The 20,506-nt window shown below is 47.0% G+C and overlaps 1 protein-coding gene across 16 annotated transcripts in view; it reads right to left on the reverse strand.

Moving 5' to 3' along the window:
• The window catches only part of NRP1 (neuropilin 1), a 233,159-nt gene extending 221,554 nt beyond the window's left edge, over positions 1-11,605 (reverse strand). For 10 of the 16 annotated variants that reach the window (XR_014792444.1, XR_014792443.1, XR_014792438.1 and 7 more), the window contains exons 1-2: positions 9,628-11,503; positions 6,121-6,295 (exon numbers count right to left, since the gene is read on the reverse strand). Coding sequence is in view for 8 of the 16 variants with exons in the window: in XM_084859200.1 (XP_084715326.1) it covers positions 6,121-6,295; positions 9,628-9,694 (242 nt within the window). In the remaining 8 variants the exon portion in view is untranslated. Of the gene's footprint in view, positions 1-6,120; positions 6,296-9,627 lie in introns of all 16 variants that reach the window. The other 6 variants (XM_084859198.1, XM_084859195.1, XM_084859196.1 and 3 more) reach the window with 6 other exon arrangements.
• Between the last annotated feature and the right edge of the window lie 8,901 nt (positions 11,606-20,506).

Here is a 20,506-nt window from a genome sequence, read left to right on the forward strand (position 1 = left end):
CTACCCACCTGCCTCTCCAGAGACACCAGCAGCCACAACACCAGCAGCAAATAGCAGCAGCAGCAGAGGGCAGCAGCTTTAAAGACCAGGGGAAGGGGCAAACGTGGACTATCTGCTCCTTCTTAGCTGCTGTTCTCTTTTATCTCTTTTATATTCTTTTAAACTGTTGTATATTTTATATCTTAATATTTTAATATGTGCCTGGGAGGACTATTGGACAACTCAGGGGGTGGGGGAGGTGCCACCATAACTGTGGTCACGGGCAGGGGGAGGTATGGCGTTGGGGGATTAACAGGCCAGCTGAAGACAAGAGGGGCTAGACACCTTACAGCTGTCCCCTCTTCTGGTTCTTCCCCCAACCTGATGGTTCCTGGCAGCCTTACCAGTCTGCCCTCGGGTCTGGTGGTGCTGCTGCTGAATGCCAGGTCGGCCCAAAATAAGACCTCCCTCATCCATGATTTGATTGTGGATGAGGGGGCTGACCTGGCATGTATTACTGAGACCTGGGTGGGGGAACTGGGAGGGGTCACTCTCTCCCAGCTGTGCCCTCCTGGGTACTCAGTGCAGCACCAACACCGACTTGAGGGTCGGGGAGGGGGGGTTGCCATGGTCTATAGGAATTCAATCTCCCTCTCCAGGCTTCCTGCTCATTCGAGTGCAGATCTTGAGTGTCTGTACCTTGTGTTGGGTACCTGGGACAGATTAGGGATTCTGTTGGTGTACCGCCCACCCCGCTGCCCATCGGACTCCCTGCCTGAGCTGACGGAGGTGGTCTCGGACTTGGTGTTGAGGACCCCCAGGATGATGGTCCTGGGGGATCTCAACTTTCATGCCGAGGCCGCTGTATCCGGGGCGGCTCAGGACTTCATGGCCGCCATGACAACCATGGGGCTGTCCCAACATGTCATCGGCCCAACGCATATAAAAGGACACACGCTGGATCTGGTTTTCTCGACTGGGCAGGAGGATGGTGATCTGAAAGTAGAGGAATTAACATCTGTCCCTTTGTCATGGTCAGATCACTTCCTGCTGAGGTTTAGACTTCTGGCGGCCTTTCCCCTCTGCAAGGGTGGGGGACCTATTAAAATGGTCCGCCCCCGGAGATTAATGGATTCCGATGGATTCCAGAGGGCTCTGGGGGATTTTCCTGCTGGTATGGCTGGTGCTTCTGTCGAAGCCCAGGTCGCTCTGTGGAATGCAGAGATGACTCGGGCGGTTGACACGACCGCACCCAAGCGCCCTCTCCCTCTGAGCAGAGCCCGGCCAGCTCCTTGGTATACACCTGAGCTGAGGGCAATGAAGCAAGAGGGGAGACGGCTAGAACGCAGGTGGAGGAAAACTTGTGCTGAGTCTGACCGAACACAGGTAAGAGCCCACTATCGAGCCTACTCTGTGGCGGTGAGGGTGGCAAAGAGGCAGTTCTTTTCCACCAGCATTGCATCTTCTCAGTGTCGCCCGGCGGAGCTTTTCCGAGTGGTTCGCGGCCTGTTACATTCTGGGCCAGGGAGAGAGACGGTGGAACCCTCGGTAGCACGCTGTGACGAGTTTGCGTGGCACTTTGAGGATAAAGTCGCTCAGATTCGTCATGAATTGGACACCACCATTAATGCAGTTCCATTGGTAGAGGCGTTCAGAGCACCGTCTGGTCCAGTTTTATTGGATGAGTTTCAGTTACTGAGGCCTGAGGATGCGGACAAGGTGCTTGGCCAAGTCCGATCGACCACTTGTGTGCTTGACCCTTGCCCTTCATGGCTTATTAAATCAAACAAGGAGGGGTTGTCCGGCTGGGTCCAGGAGGTTGTAAATTCCTCCTTGAGAGAGGGAGTGGTGCCTGCCGCTTTAAAAGAGGCAGTAATTAGACCACTCCTGAAAAAGCCTAACCTGGACCCAGAGGATGTTAACAATTATAGGCCAGTGGCCAACATCCCCTTCCTGGGCAAAGTGCTTGAGCGGGTAGTTGTAGGACAGCTCCAGGCACTCTTGAATGAAACGGATTATCTAGATCCATTTCAATCGGGCTTCAGGCCTGGTTTTGGAACGGAAACTGCCTTGGTCGCCTTGTGGGATGACCTCTGCCGGGAGAGGGACAGGGGGAGTGCGACCCTGTTGATTCTCCTGGACCTCTCAGCGGCTTTCGATACCATTGACCATGGTATCCTTCTGGATAGGTTGTCTGGGTTGGGAGTTGGAGGCACTGCACTACAGTGGTTCCGCTCCTACTTGGATGGCCGATTCCAGAAGGTGGTGCTGGGGGATTATTGCTCTGTGCCATGGCAATTGTGCCATGGGGTTCCACAGGGCTCTATTCTATCCCCCATGCTGTTTAACATCTACATGAAACCGCTGGGGGAGGTTATCCGGAGGTGTGGGCTGAGGTGCCATCAATATGCGGATGACACCCAGCTCTACCTCTCTTTCTCATCAAAACCAGGTGAGGCAGTGGCTGTTCTGAATCAGTGCCTGGGCACGGTAATGGACTGGATGAGGGCCAATAAACTGAAACTCAATCCAGACAAGACGGAGGTACTGTTAGTGGGTGGTTCGTCTGCCCGGCTAGGTGATATTCAACCTGTTCTGGAGGGGGTTGCACTCCCCCTAAAGGATCAGGTTCGTAGTTTGGGGGTGCTCTTGGATCCAGAACTGTCACTTGAGGCACAGGTGAACTCAGTGGCACGGAGCACTTTTTATCAGCTTAGGCTGGTATACCAACTACGCCCTTATCTGGACAGAGATAGCCTAGCTACAGTTATCCATGCTCTGATAACTTCTCGTCTGGATTACTGCAATGCGTTATACGTGGGGCTGCCTTTGAAAACGGTCCGGAAACTTCAGCTGGTCCAAAATAGGGCAGCAAGATTGTTAACAGGGACTGGCCTGTGAGCTCATATTACGCCAGTACTTTTCCAGCTGCACTGGCTGCCGGTCCATTTCCGGGCCCGATTCAAAGTGCTGGTGTTAACATTCAAAGCCCTTAACGGCTTGGGGCCAGGTTACCTGAAGGATCGCCTCCTCTCATATGTGCCTGCCCGGACCTTAAGATCATCATCAGCGGCACTTCTCCGTGAGCCCCTGCCAAAGGAAGTGAGGCGGGTGGCTACTAGGAGGAGGGCTTTTTCTGTTGTGGCACCCCGGCTCTGGAATGAGCTCCCTAGTGAGGTTCGCCTGGCGCCTACATTGTACTCCTTTCGGCGCCAGGTGAAGACCTTTTTATTTTCCCAGGCATTTTAGCTTTCTAAATTTTTATCTTTGCTGTTTTAAATCTGTATTTTAAACTCCTGTACTGCTGCTAGGTTTTATTGTGGTTGTATTGTTATATTGTGGTTTTAATGTTCTATATATTTTAAATTGTTTTATTGTGTGTTGTTTGGTTTTAGTTTTTGTGAACCGCCCAGAAAGCTTCGGCTATTGGGCGGTATAGAAATGAAATAAATAAATAAATAAATAAATAAATTGTAGAGTTGGAAAAAGTGCATAAAAGAGCAACTAAAATTTATTTATTTATTTCTGATCAAGGGCATGGAGCAACTCCCCTATGATGAAGGGTTACAACATCTGGGACTGTTTAGCTTTGAAAAGAATCAAGTAAGGGGAGACATGATAGAGGTGTACAAAATTATGCATGTTGTAGAGACAGTGGATAGGTTGACATTTTTCTCCCTCTCTCATACTACTAGAACCTGGGGTCAGGTATTGGTGGGAGATTCAGGACAGAAGTTCATTGGTGGGAAATTCAGGACAGATAAAAGGACGTACTTCCTCACACAGTGCATAGTTAAACTATGGAATTCACTCCCACAAGATATAGCGATGGCCACCAAATTGGGTGGCTTTAACAGGGGATTGGACAAATTCATGGAGGATAAGGATATCAGTGGCTACTAGTCCTGATGGCTATATTCTACCTCCAGTATCAGACGTAGCATGTCTATGTACACAGGTTGCTGGGGAACATGGGTGGGAGGGTGCTGTTGCACTCATGCCCTGCTTGAGGGCTCCCATGGGCAGCTGGTTAGCCACTTTGTGAACAGAATGCTGGACTGAATGGACTCTTGGTCTGAGTCAGCATGGCTCTTCTTACGTTCTTAATATATGAAACATAATAATACTCTAAAATTATAATGATGTTGGTCTCATTTCTGACCACAAAATACCTACTTAAAGAAGAGGTTTTATACTGTTTTCACAAGACTTTGGTCATTTGATATCCCTCTAGAGGAGCCACCAAGAACACTTCCCTGGATACTCTGACTATTCATACTTGGTGCAAAGAAGGCATTTGCAAGGGGTTGCCTATGGTATTGTAGCAATCATGATGGAACACAGTCTTAAAAGAGCCTCCCCCAACCTGGTGTCTCCTGACTGGACTACAGTTCCCATCAACCCAGCCAGCATAACCAATTGTCATGGATGATGGGATCATCCAAAATATCTGGAGGATGTTGGGGGAAGGCTGCCATAAGTACTTGGCAGTACTTGCTTCCTTCCAGGTTGGGGAAGGCTGCCATAAGTACTTGCCTTGAAGACTATCCATGGTATCCAGAATTGCCCACCCAGGCATTCAGTCTTTGTTCAGAGCAGGGATAGGCAAATTGGAGCCTTCCAGATGTTTTGGATGACAACTCCCTATAATCCTTCACCATTGGTCATGTTGGCTGAGGCTGATGGGATTTGTAGTCCAAAACATCTGGAAAGCACCATGTCTCTCCCTGGTTTAGGGCATAGCCTGCTGTCCTTTGATAAAGCCAGTGTGTTTATGTGGCAAGGGTGGTGGTTTATATGGACCCAGGTCATTTGGGTACAAATCCCCATTCAGACACAAAGTCATGGACTAACTTTGTACAAATCACAGCTTTCATCCCCATCTGTAAAGTGGGTGCATTATTAGCTTATGTCAGAGGGTTCTTTTGAGGATGACAAAGGTTCAGTTAAGCATTCACAGCTTGAGATGGCTCAGTCCCCTCACTGTATGTCTTCATATGGCAAATTTGAAAGCACTCCCACTTTAAAGCCATGTTTCCCATCATAATTCATTACCTCAGAGACAAAGCTAGTTCTCAAACCTTCTGTGTGAAGCAGCACATTTTGACATAAGGAATGAGCTTCACCTAGGGTCACTTTTACACTGTCAACTCCACATACGAAAAGTGAGCTCTCTGAGAAGACGGTACCACTTTAGCCTGTGAACATTTCAGTCAGAATTAAGCATTGGCAAGTACTTTATGTACCACACTGCATGCAATAAATATCTACCAATCCAGCCCTCATACCAGGAAAAGCCTTTTCTCCAAGCTGACCCAGCAACTCAAAATGAAGAACAATTTCGGTTATCTTATTTTAAAGAACTGACTTTTTCTGATCCGACAGAAATATTTGTCCAACTTACTGTACTAACACAGTAAACACACACAAGCACACACACACTTGGTTGTTACACCCTGATAATAATCCATTATTATTATGTCACAGGAATGTACAGCCTCTCTCATCAAACAAAAATGAACTACAACTTCATGTACTCTAACTTCTTTTTCTTAAGCATCACGTCTTTTCTAAGCCATTATTATAGTTGTTGTTGTTCAGTCGTTCAGTCGTGTCCGACTCTTCGTGACCCCATGGACCATAGCATGCCAGGCCTTCCTGTCCTGCGCTCTCTCCCGGAGCGTGCTCAAGTTCATATTCATTGCATTATTATAGTTAGTGGTCCCCAATTGCGAATGCAGAGGCTAATGCTTATTTCTCCCCAGCTCCTCCTGCACAGGCATTCCAGACAGCTCCTCCATGTCACTGAATGGCTGAGGGAAAAGTTTCAAAGGAAATAGCAACTAATGGATCCACGTTTGCAGCAAAAGAGACAGCGGGATTACAAGATTATATCTCATACAAAGTTACAGGGTGCCTGGCATGCAGTAAGCCCTTGAATTAATATCTTTACCGCAAGCATATGATCTAGTTTGGATTCAAATCTCTGAAGGATTCATTTTACACACACAGTTTTGTGCTCATCAGCTGTTTTATCTCCCCACCCCCCAATAAGACACTACAGATATTTTTGTCCACTAGGTGGTGCTATGGTTCCCTTAACAGACCATCTCACACAGTCACACACTGTCACACACTTACTTGCACTCTCTGTCCTCCAAATCAAAATGAGGATTGAAGTTGATCATAATTCTCTGGTACGGTTGAGGAGCTTGAATCAGCCATTCACATTTTTGGCTTGGATGATAAGTATTAGGGTAGCCAGGAGAAGTGAGATACCCCGGCTCTACAATTTTTATATTTTCACCACATTTATCTGCAATTAAAAACAAACACATTTCCTATTCAGGTCATACTATTCCATTGATCAATCAAATATCTATATGGCATTTCATTCACTATTTCAGGTCTGGATAATGAACTGTGTTTCTCATAACTTATTTTTGCAAACACTATTTTTGGTGTATAATTTACAGATAACACCATTCTGTGGCAGATGGAACCTTCAGCCATCAGCTCCATATAGTCATTAGCTCTTTCTTCATATTATTTTATATATCTGTATATATCTCAGAACAGGATAGCGGTAAAAACTTCTTTACCCAAACAAAGTCCTTTGTTACTTTAAAGCATTCCTACAGCGGATGCTAACAATGTCTAACAGGGTTCTGCACAAAACTTAATTATTACAGGAAACTGTAATGTCATTAAGTAACAAGTTTTCAATGGAGAGTGGCTCAAAGAGCAGTGATATGCTGTCTGACCCCTGTCCTTAGCTTTTTGGTGAGAAGCCTGTTCTATGTCATTTGACAGCAGAGCTTGTCTTCCTAGACCCCTGCTTGTTTACAGCAATCTTTTCTTTTTGTTTTATCAGATCCTAAATCTATGCAATCTGAAGTTATCTGTGCTATTCAGGTCCAGACTACCAAAGAACAAAGTAGATGTGCTGAAGCAGCAATGCTAAAGCAGTTTACTCCTTTAAAGAAGTCCCCCACTCCCTCCCTCCACTTACACTGATGGGAGACCAGGTAAGGGTAGGGGAGCAGAAAGCAAAGCAAAACAACCTTTATTTCTAATTACAAAACTGTTGAGTAAGTTCCCTAGTCCTCCAAGTGCAAGTAATCTGGCTGCTCCTCTCATGAGCCATGTTAGGGTTAATTCCAGAGAATCGTTGAAAGGTGAAAAAGAGGTAAAATAATCCAACCTCCAAGGTATCTTGTTCAGTTGCTTTGTGTAGGTTTGCATTGTCACTTTTAATTATTATGGACTTCTTTCTTACTATACAGCTTTGGCCAATGACACTTTTCTCAAATATTTTCTGCTAACATCAAATAAATAGGCAAGCATTAATAAATGACACACTGGCATATTTCACTTTTTCCCAATAATGGCATATGCAAGTTGATATTCTGTATCTGATAGAATTCTTGTGAAATGAAAATGGCATTACTTGTTCTCTACATGAAGATATAAATGTGCAGAATTTTATTATAGGAAAACCAGGTCAAATGGAAATGAAAGATAAAGGGCACATTAAAAATGCATAAACTACTGCCATTATAGGAAACATTTGTCATAAATTAGAAGAAAATGAGATAGTGTATAATAGGGGGTTGTTCAATGAATTATTATTTCTGAGTTGGTTATAAGCTACTATTTATTTCTGCTTTGATAGTTTTCATAGCATGCTGCTTTCCAAAGAACAAAAGATGTTGCAGCTAAGAGTTCAAAATCTGCAGCCCATGAGATTCATCTTCAAGCCGCCTGCATGTAGTTTCAGAGACAATCTCTCATGATTTGCCGTGTGCAGCAGACAGACTTGGAAAACGATCCTGCCTCATTAAGTCCACTCTAGTTCTAGGCAAACAACATGGCAGAATCTGGCATTTGTTAAATGAGTGAAATAAACCAGTGCTGTTGCGAGTCACTTGACAGAGTCACTCCAGAAGACATTTAGGTGGGCTCACTACCAACCGTACTTTAATCGGTAACTCCTGGGAAAGTGATAGTATAATAAGATAATGCAGGGAGCTGCTAGACTCCTTGGCTCTGTGAAATCTCTCTCACACTTGATTAAGAGGAGCAGTTCCTAACGACTTTGGACCATTAGCCCTAAATAAGGTTAATGAATTAATTTAGCAGACACTAGTACTGGACAGAGGTAGATGTGGCATCCTTGGGTCTGCTAAGTTGCAGAAGAGATGACTCTAACAGGGCTATTATAGAAAGCTGTTCAGACTCAATGACAGCTTCATAGCTTCTTCCTCACAGCTCTTCCCATGCACTTAAGAGAATGATATTACTCGTAATGGCACAAAGGCACTCGGCGCATCTCATTCCACTTTATGTCTTTGGTTCTTCCCTCCTTATTTACTCATCTCCATTAACTCAACACTGCTCATGAATCGATGAAGACATACAGCATGATCCTGTTATCATTGCAAAGAAAGACTTCAGATTGAAAGACGAGGTCTAGTTAACTACACTCTTCAAGAAGATTAGGCCAAACTGGTTCTCGGGTATGTTTCTCAATGAATGATGTGCAAATAAATGCTTCCTTTACAAGGTGTCCCCCACCCCCACCACCCCACCCTGGGTCATCATAACAGAAGGAGTAGAGGAAGAACTTATTTCTTGCTAAATTAGCTAATCTCCTCAAAATATATTGGAAAAAGATTAACTCCCATCATAAAGCGTGATCTAAATCCTTCGCTGTAAAGCATACTCCACTGGTGGCCTCTTATTAAAACAATATACCATTCTAAGTGGAGGATGCCGCCTTCTTTTAATTACGTTGATTGAAATCCTAATCGGACTAAAAGCAAATATTTGGTCATTAGCTAACAATAATAGCTAACAATAATAATTCTCCAGGAAGGATAAACCCATAAGAACTTCTTTCTCATGTGTGCAGGTTAAATGTCAACAATTCCCAGAGTTAGTTCCTCTTTAAAAACTGCATAATTTAGGGAGATGTTCTGGGTGCCATAGCACTACTGGATGAAGGAGGAAGCACTCACCATTCTGAAGCTGCTAGTAAGGGCTGTCTCAAAGCCAGATACAAATTATGTGCAATGGGATTTCTCTTAGAACTGCTGTCTAAGAATAATGCCTTAGATCCCCTAGATTGACACAGCAAGTACCCCTTGAGCTCAAGACCTTTTATTTCGGTGTAGAGATAGATGAAGAGAAAGACTGGAAAGGTGCCTAACATAGTTACAAAACATGGCCAAATATATCTCCCTTAGCTTCCATTCTCTCCAGAAAAGCCTTGTCTTTGAAGTATACTATCTGGCCATTTTAAAGGGGGGATCTTGTGACATTGCCAAGGGCAGGACACATTAAAATAATTGGCTTCCCTGATCTTGCGAAAGCCACCAGCTCTTGTTTTATTTGGTATTATGTATCAAACTGAAAAGGAGGGGATGACAAACCATGTGTGATGAATGGGCATAACTCTGGGTGAATATCCAGGGTTTTTACTTATTTAACTTGTTTACTGATGTTACTTAAGTTTCCCTATACTCCATGTCTGAGTTACAGTCTGAACCCTGCTTTATGGCTGGCTTAGCATATCAGGGGCTCAGGTAAGGGACCCTCTGCTTGTAGCTACCTGGATGCACCTGAAAGCAACGGGGTGTCACTTACCACTCTTCAAAGCCCTACCAAGGGTGAGGCTGAGGGCTGCCCAGTGCAGAAAGAGTCCCCAGTCCATCTTCCTTTCTCAGCACAGAAGGACTGAAGAAAGAACACAATATCCCGTCTCAGCAGACAATTCCTCTTAGGTCTTAAATCCTCCGGTAGGGCCGGTGAAAAAGATCAGAAAGCTGGCTCCAGAGTGCGGCAGCGGCGGCAGCAGCAAGCGTCCCGTCGGTAGCAAGAGGCGCTCCTCTGTTTTGTGTGTGTATCTCCTCAAGGCTCCTGCATCCTGTCATTTAGCTCCGGTTTCCTCTGCCTTTTCCCACACTTGTTCCCTTTCCAGGCGTCACTGCCCTGGCCATTTCCAAGCAGACTTTTAAAAAAACAACACAAAAAAGCACGGTGGAAAAACTAACAAGGAAGTCACAACAGGGGAGGGGAGGGGAGCGGGGTGGGGGGAATCCGTCGCGGCTCCCTCCGCTCAGCTGGTTGCAAAACTCTCCAAGAGAAGAAGGGCTCACCGCGGAGAGATGGGTGCCTGTCTGTTGCGCGGAGGAAGAAGGGAAAGCACTGTTGAGGAAGCAGCTGGAGGAGGCGGCGACCTTTTGCCCAACTTCATCCCTCCCTCCTGCCCTCTTCACCTCTCGATCAGCTCGCCTGTCGCGGCAGGAGAGGCAGAGGCGTCTCCGTCCCGAGCGATCCCTTCCTGGAAGGGATCCTCTGCTCTCCGGGGGACGGGGGGGGGAGGACTCGAGATGCGCGCGATGCCGGCTCCCTGCGCTCGCCCGCTCCTGCGAGGGCGGCTGGGGCGCGCGGCGCAAAGCGGCGGTGGGCTTGGCAGCCCCCCAATGCAACTGAGCGCGGGGGCACCGCCTCTGCGCGCCGTAATCCAGCCTAGTGATGGCGGGAGAAGGGCGCAGAAGTGCCAAACGGCCAGGCGGCTCCTTCCCGCAGCCTGAGGAGGAGAAGCGCAACTCAGTGGCAATAAGAGCGGGGCCGCCGACGTCTCCCAAGCCCCGAGTCCCCTCCCCCTCCCCGCCCCCTCCCCACCTCCCCGAAGGAAGGCTCAACAAACAACAAACAGGACGAGCCAGAGAGCCCTGAAATGCACCCCCCCGGGGGGGGGGGCGGAAAGCGGAGAAGGGGTGGAGTGGCTGGTGAGGAGGAGAGGGACGGGGGGAGGGACCAAAGGAAGAGGGCGGCCTCCTCCGCCTCCTCCTCCGCCTCCGCTATCCGTGCGCCCCAGAAGGAGGGGAAAGTCTCCCCGCGCCAGGTAAAGCCAAGTGAAGCTGGCAGAGCGCGAGGTGGGGGCGGCAGGCAGGCAGGTCGGCGGCTCGGCGCTGTGCCTTCACCGAAGGAGCGATTCCCCAGCGAGCTCGCCCTTGACCGACCACTCCATCCTGGGCCACCCGCACACCCACCGCGGCCACCGCGCGCTATTCCCGTGGCCGTTGGGAAGGAGAGCTAGCCACGCGGGGTGATTCCCTTTTCCCTTCACTGTAAGATGGACAGTCCACCGAGGAGGAGGAAGAGGAGGAGACGCCTTATCTACCGAGCCGGGTTGGCGGCCCCTTTAGCTCAGCATCGCCTGCCTCTAACACGCTTCGACGCAGCTTTCCAAGGCGTCCTGTTACCTGGAGATGCCTGGAGCCTCCCAACGTGCCCGCCACCCAGCCGTGGCTCCGCTTCCTCCCTTGTTCACCGTGCGCAGTTGGGAGCTTTGTTACCACTACACGGCAACGTCTTTCTCCCCCCCCCCCCCTTCATCCATCACTCCTTCTCACTGAGTCTCTTCGCCGGCGAGCAAGCCCCCCCCCCCCCCGGGATCGCGCGCGCTCTCGCCCCGTGGGGAATGAAAAGCCTCCAGTTCTCTCTGGCTCGCGGTTGCGCACCGTCTTCTGCTCTCACCAACTCCTGTCTCTGGTGCGCTGCCTACGCGCTGCCCACCGTTTGCAGCACGCCTCCAGTTTTCGTCCCTAGATAAGACAAGACTGGGCACGCCCGACCTGCGGTGCGTCTAATCTCGGCTGTTCAGAACCCCGCGGGGCGCCCTATCCTGTTCATTATCATCGCCCATGCCAGGCAACCCCCCGCGCGCCGCCGTCCCACACTGGGTCCGCTGGCTGGGCTGCCTCACCACCGTGTCCAGCAGCACCCAGGCGCCGGGCTTGTCCTCCCCCGGGGCGCATTGCTCGTCACCCGCGCGTGCTGCGCCTCATTTATCCACCGACATTAACATTTTGCACCAGCTCCGTTATTCCCTTCTCCCAGCACACCCCGTCCGTGTCCTGTCTCGTCGTAGCTCACGGGCCAGTGTGCGGGGAGGGGGGGGGGTGTCTCTTTCTGCCCACAGACTCGCCACGCCGAATTCTCCGCCGTGCGCCTGGCGCCACTTTTTTCGCTCGCCCTCTGGCAACCTGCTTCCCACCTCCTCCGCCCAACAGTGGAGGCTGGTGGCTCTGATTTCGGTGGGGCAGCGCATCCATTCTGGGCTTCAGGCAGAACTCTAAAGGAGCTGTCCAAGGTCCTGAGCCAAGCCCTAAAAATAGGTTCAGCACCTTGGATAGATCCTTTAGAGTTCTAACTGAAACCCTGAATGGATGCACAGCCCCACCGAAATAGGAGCCGCCAGCCTCCACTGTCTTCTTAAGATCTTTAAGGCCCTCATCGGCAACTGAGGTGGCGGGAGAGCGTGTGGGAATGTGTTTGTGTCAGCATAAGTGGCAAGTCGGGCGCGAGACGAAGCTCCCTCCGAAGCGACACCGCAAATTCATCCCCACCGCACCCCGCTCCGATGCACGCAACACCCCCGAAGGAGACGGGCTGTCTCTTCCGAGAGAAATGTCACAGTTTCCCTCCGCGCATTCTGGCTTTAGCGAAGGGGATCGCCGGGGCCGCGGGGAGATGAGGGAGAGAAAGAGTTCAGTATGAGAGGAAAGAGAGGGGCGAGAGCGGGCAGCCTGGGCGATTATTGACGAGGAGCGGGAAAGAGCGAGCTGGCCGCCTCCTGCCTGGCCTTCGAGCGCGGCGCGCTCTGAGGAGAAAAGGTTTCGGGGCAGCAGGAGGGAGCGTCTGTTTCCCGCTTTCCCTTTGGCCTCTCTGAAGGGGAGCAGGCGGGGATATCGACGGACGCCCATGGGGGGTGACCTCTCCCCAGAGGAGCGGGAAAAGGCGAGGCTGTAAAGTTGCTGACTCGGTCTCCTGCCCGAGGTTACGCATAGACTTTTCACCTCGGCCAGGAGGTCGAGCAGCCAATTCCCATTCCAGAAATAAAGTAAAGTACAGCGTATCACCATTTCACAGAGTTGCAGTTAAGGCAATAGCAACCAAAAGCAGAAATCGCGAAGTGCAGCCCACTCTCCACAGGAGAGAAGTGCCTGTCGTGGCTCCCAGGGCGGGCTCAGAGATCCTTCCTCCCCCTGACAAAGTTTTACTTGTCAGGACGCAGCAAGGCAGACTTTTTCCCTGGGGGGAAGGGGGACTTTTTAAAGGACTTAAAAAGAAAAAAAAAAATGCATTGAAACTAGAGCTGTGAACAAATGACCTCTCGAAATTCTCATTTCTGTTTGTGGGCAGCTCTAGTTTCAATGCAATCGGCTTCGGCTATTGGGCAGTATAGAAATGAAATAAATGAAATGAAATGGGCAGAGAAAGTGGGGGGTCAAATTCACCGAATTTCTCCAGGGGAAGGAGAAATTCCCAACAGTTTCTCACAGGTAGGGCTCACCACTGGCAGGAGCTGTAGCACGGCTTCTTTCTTTTTTCCTAAGGGTTTTTTTGGGCGGGGTGGTGGTGCTGTCACTGAAAGTGGAAACGACATAACCCTTTTGGCAAGCTGGCCTCGACTTTGCATCCAGCACAATGCATGTTTGAGGGGGACAATGTTGTGTCCAGCTTCAGGGAAGAGGTGGAACTAGTGCTGAGCCAAGCATGTCCTCCGATTTCCTCTTTCCCTCATGAAAGAGTCTTCCACTGTTCTACCTCATGATGTCTTCCCCTGTGCTTTAACTGAAGTGTGGGAAGCCAAGGAGGCTGCAAGCTGCTGAAAAGATTAGTGTACAACAACAACAACAAAAGACACTTGCACACCTCAGTCACCAGTATGTTAAACACAAGAAACCCAACCCCAACCCATGAGAATGGGTATTATCCTATAGGGGCCATGCGTGTGCAGCCTGCACTACTGGGCCCCAGTCCACGTACACACACAGCCCTGTCAACCAAGGTCCATGTGCGGGCCCTACTGCATGTAGCCATGCTATTGCACTGGGTGGGGGGGAGCCCCGGCATGCACAAAACCACATGTTTCCAGAAGGGACAGGTCGTGCTGCTTCTGGAAATGTGCATTTTCATGCGTGTGAAAGCTCGTCCCTGGAAGTGTGATATCACAGCTGCGGGCTTACAGGGCTGTGTGCATGGGGGCTGGGACCTATAGCATATTACCCATTGTCTCAAAATTTTTCTTCACCACTGAATTTCCCCCAGAAAGCAATTTTTTTTACTGTCAAATTGAATGAGAGTGGCCTAAAAATATGTGGGAGAAATTTTCGGCACAGCACTAACTGAAGCATGTGAAATAGAATATTAACAGTGCTATCCTATACATGTCTACTCAGAAGTAAGTCCCATTGAGTTCAATAGGGTTTACTCCCAGGTAAGTGGGCATAGTATTGTAGCCTACTTATATTAACACATTTACTTCTCATAAAATGGACAGATCTGGCATCTTTTGCAGTCAGCTGCTGCTTCTGAGCTATAGGGACACTTTAATGTACAGTAGCATATGTCTGTGATTCATTAGCCATCCTGAGCCAGAACAGCAGAATTTTTTTTAAAGCACAATCTGCCTCCATGAATGAGTGTGCATGCACTACAGCCAAAGATGCACCTCCAGTTCTCAGGGTGGGGGTGAGGGGGAGAAGAGGATCTCCTGACTCCAGCGGTGTCTGAAAATAAATATGGAATAAAAGGGCAGCTTCTGGGTAAAGTATGGAAGAAGGTTGCCACTATATTGGAAATGCAGGGGAAATGTATTAACATAGGTCACAAAAAGCACAGGAGAGGTCTTGTCCATCAGGTCAGATGTTTCTATTTTAAAAAGGTAAGAAAATGGCTTAGATTTCGAGCTCTGCTCATTTTCCCAGACCTGCCAGTGTATAAATCCCTGTCCACACACAAGGGACTGCAACGGTGTTTGAAATAATTTTCAAACAGTTGTAACAGTTGGCAGGCACAGGTAGCATAGCTACAAACGTTTTCTGTTTGTGTTCAGAAACCATACGGAGTGTACGCTTCCCTTCATTTTTTTATACAGTTCAGCCCACCAAATCTGAAGATGCTCTTAACTCAGAGCGGTTCCTTTGCACTTTTGTTTTGAGCAAACAATTTGTTGACTCTGGACCCCAACAACGCTCCTCTCCACACTGAAGTCTTAGGTCACAAGCAAACCTTTGCAGGTTGATGGGAGCACCTGAGTTCTAGGCAGTGGATCAGATATTCTCTTCATTGACTCCTGTCCCATTACATCCTAAGCTGTCATAGTTTTATGCTGTTATCTTGTCAGTCTCTCCCATTCTCTTTAAACTATTCTCAGGGCCTACCCATTGTCAAATTCTGCAGTCTTAAAGTCAAGCGAGGTGGTGGGCTCAGTCCCAACCTTGTCTGATTTCCTCATTTTTAGCAATTCTGAGTCCATCATATATAGTACTTGCACATTTACTGGACAGACTGTGATACATATTTTATAGATAAGTGCATCTAGTTACTTCTGTATTTTTCCTAAGTGACACTCATATAAGTTGGCAATGGGTTAACACAGTGCTCTGAAGATTCAAATCCAGCTGTTAAGTGAACTCTCTCTATAACACAAACCAATCAGTTGAAGCTTTCCTTATAGTTGCTAGGCTAGCACACTCTGTAGGCTATTACTGAGGAAGCATATCCGATGTTAAGGCAGCATATTGCTTATTTAAAGTAGGATTTTAAAATATGTGTGCTAAACAGCACCAGAAGCTTGTTTAGGTATGGTTTCACTTACTGAGCAGACATCTGGTGGATAAGTGTGTGGTATTAAAAAGTTATACCTGTCATCTGAAAATCATGGCTTTCTTCCTCTTCAGTTAGTTTGGTTCTATCTTGTAGTCTCTCTGAAGCCAAGTGAGAATAAATGAATACTCAATCACAATATACAAAGCTATTTTAAACTAAAACCCATCTGGTTTTCGATGATAGCTTTTTTCCTAGGTTTTGCAGTATGATCTTGTATTTTCTTATAGTTCTTGTGCTTTTATGCTTCCATTATTCTACAAAATAGCTTTAACTATAAAGACACTTATGACTAATGATATGTCCACTATTTCAGTCACTTTGATGATCAACGACTCCATATAATTCATTCTAATTTTGTATCTGGTATAATGTTTTATAAATGTGCATTATGGCTAGAGGTACTGCCACCTGTCTTTGTTTTCATGAGGTTCTATCTCTATAGCCTCTGACTCCAGCTGTGCAAACACCAATCAGTAGCCACTCAGACAGAAAGAGAGGAAGAAAAGTTCAGGCATGTGGATGATCAGCAGAGATTTTAATTCCAATAATGCAGAGATACTAATGATAGTACATAAGGTAGGGAAAGGTAATAAATGGATTCCCAGAGTTCCAAAGTAGCTGAATGAATTCAAGGAATGCTGCATCGCTATTAGCATTCCAGATATAGCTGCTACACAATCAACCTTCCTAAGATTGCTGGACACCTGAAGTGATGAAAGAGTATTACACGTTCATGGAACACTTTGCTGTTACTCCCATAGATGTTATGCCAGTAAGCTATGCTTAGTGATGAATTGAGGTTAAGGATTTTGCCACTATTCCACAATGAGTGTTTTTGGTACATTATGCGTATTTGTTTCTGATCATTTGCATGATGGGGCACCAGCCTGATGTCTTTGGAAGCCTCTTCAGTATCACCATTCTCGATGTCACTGGATACGAGGTACCAAAGATGCTCCAGAAGGCAGTTAGAGCTGAAATTTGAAGCAGTCATAGTAACTCAGTATAGAAAGGAAACTGTTAGGCCAGGGCTGAGTGAACCTTTGTGCTTGTAAGTGAAGCAGCCTAGAAGCTTGGGCTAATGTGGCACTCAGAGACTGGGTTTGCATGATCAGCAGGCAGTTAATAAGCCATGGTGGCTGTGCGTGCCGGTGAGATGCGGGGTGGGTGATGGGGATCTGCACAATTACCTTCAGCAGCACGGTTGGTTGTGTAATGTGAACCCATCCAGGCTGGCTTGCTGCTATGGGTAACAAGCCACCCAGAACCCATGGGCTGTTACAGGATTCTGGGTGGCTTGTTACCCATGGCAACAAGCCACGCTGGCTGGGTTCGCACCACATGAGAAAGCTGTGCTGCCGAGGGTAATTATGCAAAGCTCCCTGGCATATGATCATCACACACAGTGTAGTTAACAAGCCACCATGGCTTGTTAACTGCCTGCTGATAGTGCGAAGACGGTCAGTGAGTGCCACCTTAGACCAAGCTTCTAGGTTGCTTAACTTACAAGCACAAAGGTTCACTCAGCCCTGGCCTAACAGTTTCCTTTCTATACTGAGTTACTATGACTGCTTCAAATTTCAATGGCTTCTTAACTGCCTGCCAACCGTGTGAACTGGGCCAGTTAGGGGTGTACGAAACCTAGTTACCCGTCTGCTGAAGGGGTCCGCCGGGGGGGGGAGGCGATCCATCCCTCCCCCCAGAATCCTCCCCAGCCAGCTCCGCTCTGTGGTGAGTCCGGAATGTTGACTTCTGGCCACTGCCACACAAATGGCATCCGGCGTAGCCTATCATGGCCAAGGGAAGGGATGCAAATGGTGTCCGCTACGCAGGACGCCATTCACGTCCGCAGACTGGCTGCAGAATGAAGATGACAGACTTGGACCGGCTGCCGCCAGGTAGGGTCTGTCCTGACCGCCCTTCTTGGAGTGGCGGGGGGAGCAGTCCATTCTGCTGTGGACTCCAGGGGGCTGGATTCTAAAGAATCTGGCCTCATTGGAGTCTGTGGCAGATTTCTCCACCATCCCTAGGGCCAGTGTAGTTTATTCCTAAACCGATAGTAAGGGGGCCTTTCCTGCACTGATACTTTGCTCTTTAGCAGTTCTTTCACTGGTGGTGCCATTTGCTGTGGCTTTCTATCTGATCTCGGTGCTGAATAAAGCAGTCCCACCATCTTTTGTGGATGTGTGTGATATTTTGAACATAGGAAGCTGCCTTATATGATTCAGTCCAATGGTCCATCTAGTCATTGGCACGGACTGGTAGCAGATCTCCCAGATTTCAGGCAGGAGTTTTTCCTGTCCTACCTACCTGGAGATGCTGGGGATCAAACCCAGAACCTTCTGCATGCAAAGCGTGTGCTTTACCACTGAGGTATGGGCCATCCTATGGGGTAAACCAATGTAGGCAAGAGTCAATATGATGTTTGGTGAATGATTGGGGTGTATCTGATGTTAGTCCTACTTAGAGTAGACCCATTGAAATGAATGGGACTTAATTTAGACTGACATTTGATACAACCCACTGACAAACCTCAGATGAGGAGATAAACCTTCTTTTGAGATTGTACCACTCCAGAGTTGATGCTCACATAATTGAATGGTCTGTCATGACCCCCACCCCACCACTGCATATATAAAATAAGCATGTCAGAGAGAAAAGTAGGCTAAAACTCTTCTCCTTAGTATCTATTTTTGCTTTGGGGTTGGGGAGGATGGAATGAAGCATTCAGTCATGTAAGCCACACCTCTATTCCGAATCAGACATGGTTTGTTCCTCCTCTACTGTTTACAAAGTCTAGCTGTGAGAGTATAGGGTATTAACTTGTCTAGTGAGGTTTTTTAATATAAGTAAATTAATATTACAATGATCTCTGAAATAAGTGCCGTGAGGTGCATTTTTTTTTGTATTAATCATGCCGATTACTTAATTGCAGCATACATGCATTTTATAATCACATATTTATACTTCTCAGAAGGAACTCCCACAATTGCCTTTGGAACCTGTTTCCAGCATCTAGTAGTAGGATTACATGGTGAGCATTCCATTGAGAAAGCAGCAGTCATGACTGAGTGGAGGCTGGTGGGATGCAAACAATTGTCTTGTGCTCAAAGGGAAAAAAAGCCAAAGAAAGTGACATACCAGTATGTGCTTTACTCAAATATTATTCACATTATGATAAGAAAGGCATAATGAGTCAAAATACATAATTAGTCAAAGAGTGCTCTGACCTCCTTTTCGCCTCTGTGCAATACTCCAGCTACACATTTTTCAATTGTGCTAATAGAATACCACTTCCACCCAGAATAGATGGGGTTGATCAGCCTTATTGCTGTGCAGCTCCACTCCTTTTTAAAATGTGGTTGAGTGTGAACTCCAGAATATTTATTTAATTTAATTGCAAACTATGCAGTATTTGCAGAAAGTAATGTGGTGTCCAAGGTACAACATACTGTGATAAGAATGTTGTGAAAATACAATATTCCTGCAGCAGAAGAGAACCCTTGAGGGAATACAAGTGTTCTGCGATAAATTTATGACACAATCCCATACATGTCTACTGAGAAACAAATCCTATTGGGTTCAATGCATGTAGGATTGGAGGCTTGGTGTGGAGAAAGAACTTAAGTGTAGAGGGAGAAACCATGAGTAAAATACTCAACAGGATGTGTCTGACCTTGTGGAGCAAGGTGTAATTCAGGCTTCCAAAACACATAGGAAACAGCAATTCCATATTGAAGGAACTGTGAGGACACCATACTACATAGAAAACAGCACAGTACTAAAGGCGTCCCGTCCTACTGCTTCCAACCTTGTGGAACAGGCTCTAGGCTACATCAAGGCCAGCAGCCAGCTCAGTGACAATTAAGCGCAAAATAACAAAATAAAGAGAGCCATATACCTGGAAATTATACAGATAAAAACATGAGAGGAAGGAGGAAAAGTTAAATGGACAGACCCTATTCAAACTTGGCACACCTCTAAGTAATAAATACATGAATGTACTCACAGTACTAGGTATTGCAGTCAGATGAACTCTTCCTAGTTTCCTCAGTAGTTACGAGCATGAGCTGAGATCCTAATCTTCTATATGCCACCCCTAAGTATGTGTCAGTTAACTGAAATGCACATTCTTCCCCCACTTACCCTCCCTTGGAAGACTCAGCCCAATGATGACTATATGCAAAATCTCATGGAAATTATATTTAAAAAATCAGATACTTCTCTTGAGTATATCACATTGCTCAGCTGTATTTCTTCTATATCTTTTCCTGTAGTATGTGGCTTACTTCACTTGGCAAAGTCACCTGGAATTTCTGTGCTGTATCATATTGTAGCACACGTTCTGGCTTGCTTAGGTTCATCTGTGGGAGGCCCTGTATTTTGGGCAGCTGGTTGGATGAGCTGGTCTTCTGCTCTCTTCCAACAGTGCATTTCAATGAAGAACACCTTAATTTCTTCAGCTCTGAATTTAGGGATTTTGTTTTGGTCCAGGTCCCTCTCTGGTTTTGCCTTTGTATTTACCAGGCTCTATTGAAGACTTTCCATGCTCTGATTATAAAATTACTTCCTGGAAATGTTACAATTGAGCCTTAAAAAACAACTGCCCTAAGCTAAATCATGTAATATAAAATGTAAAACTGCAGAGGGGGGGGGGGGCGGAAAGCATTTTGCCGTTTAAACAATGTGTTTAAGCAATGCTGAAGTTTACCCTTTTCATGAACTTCCATAAACTCAGAAAGAAATAATTTCAAAATGAAGACTGGCAAGTGATTAATCATGACAAGGGGCTTATTTATTTGGTGCTATTTAGAAAGCAAAACACAATAAATTAAGGACA

This window comes from Heloderma suspectum, chromosome 5 (genome assembly GCF_057233095.1).
Source record: "Heloderma suspectum isolate Gila_16-S chromosome 5, 16-S_ref, whole genome shotgun sequence".
In the NCBI taxonomy this organism is placed as follows: Eukaryota; Metazoa; Chordata; class Lepidosauria; order Squamata; family Helodermatidae; genus Heloderma; species Heloderma suspectum.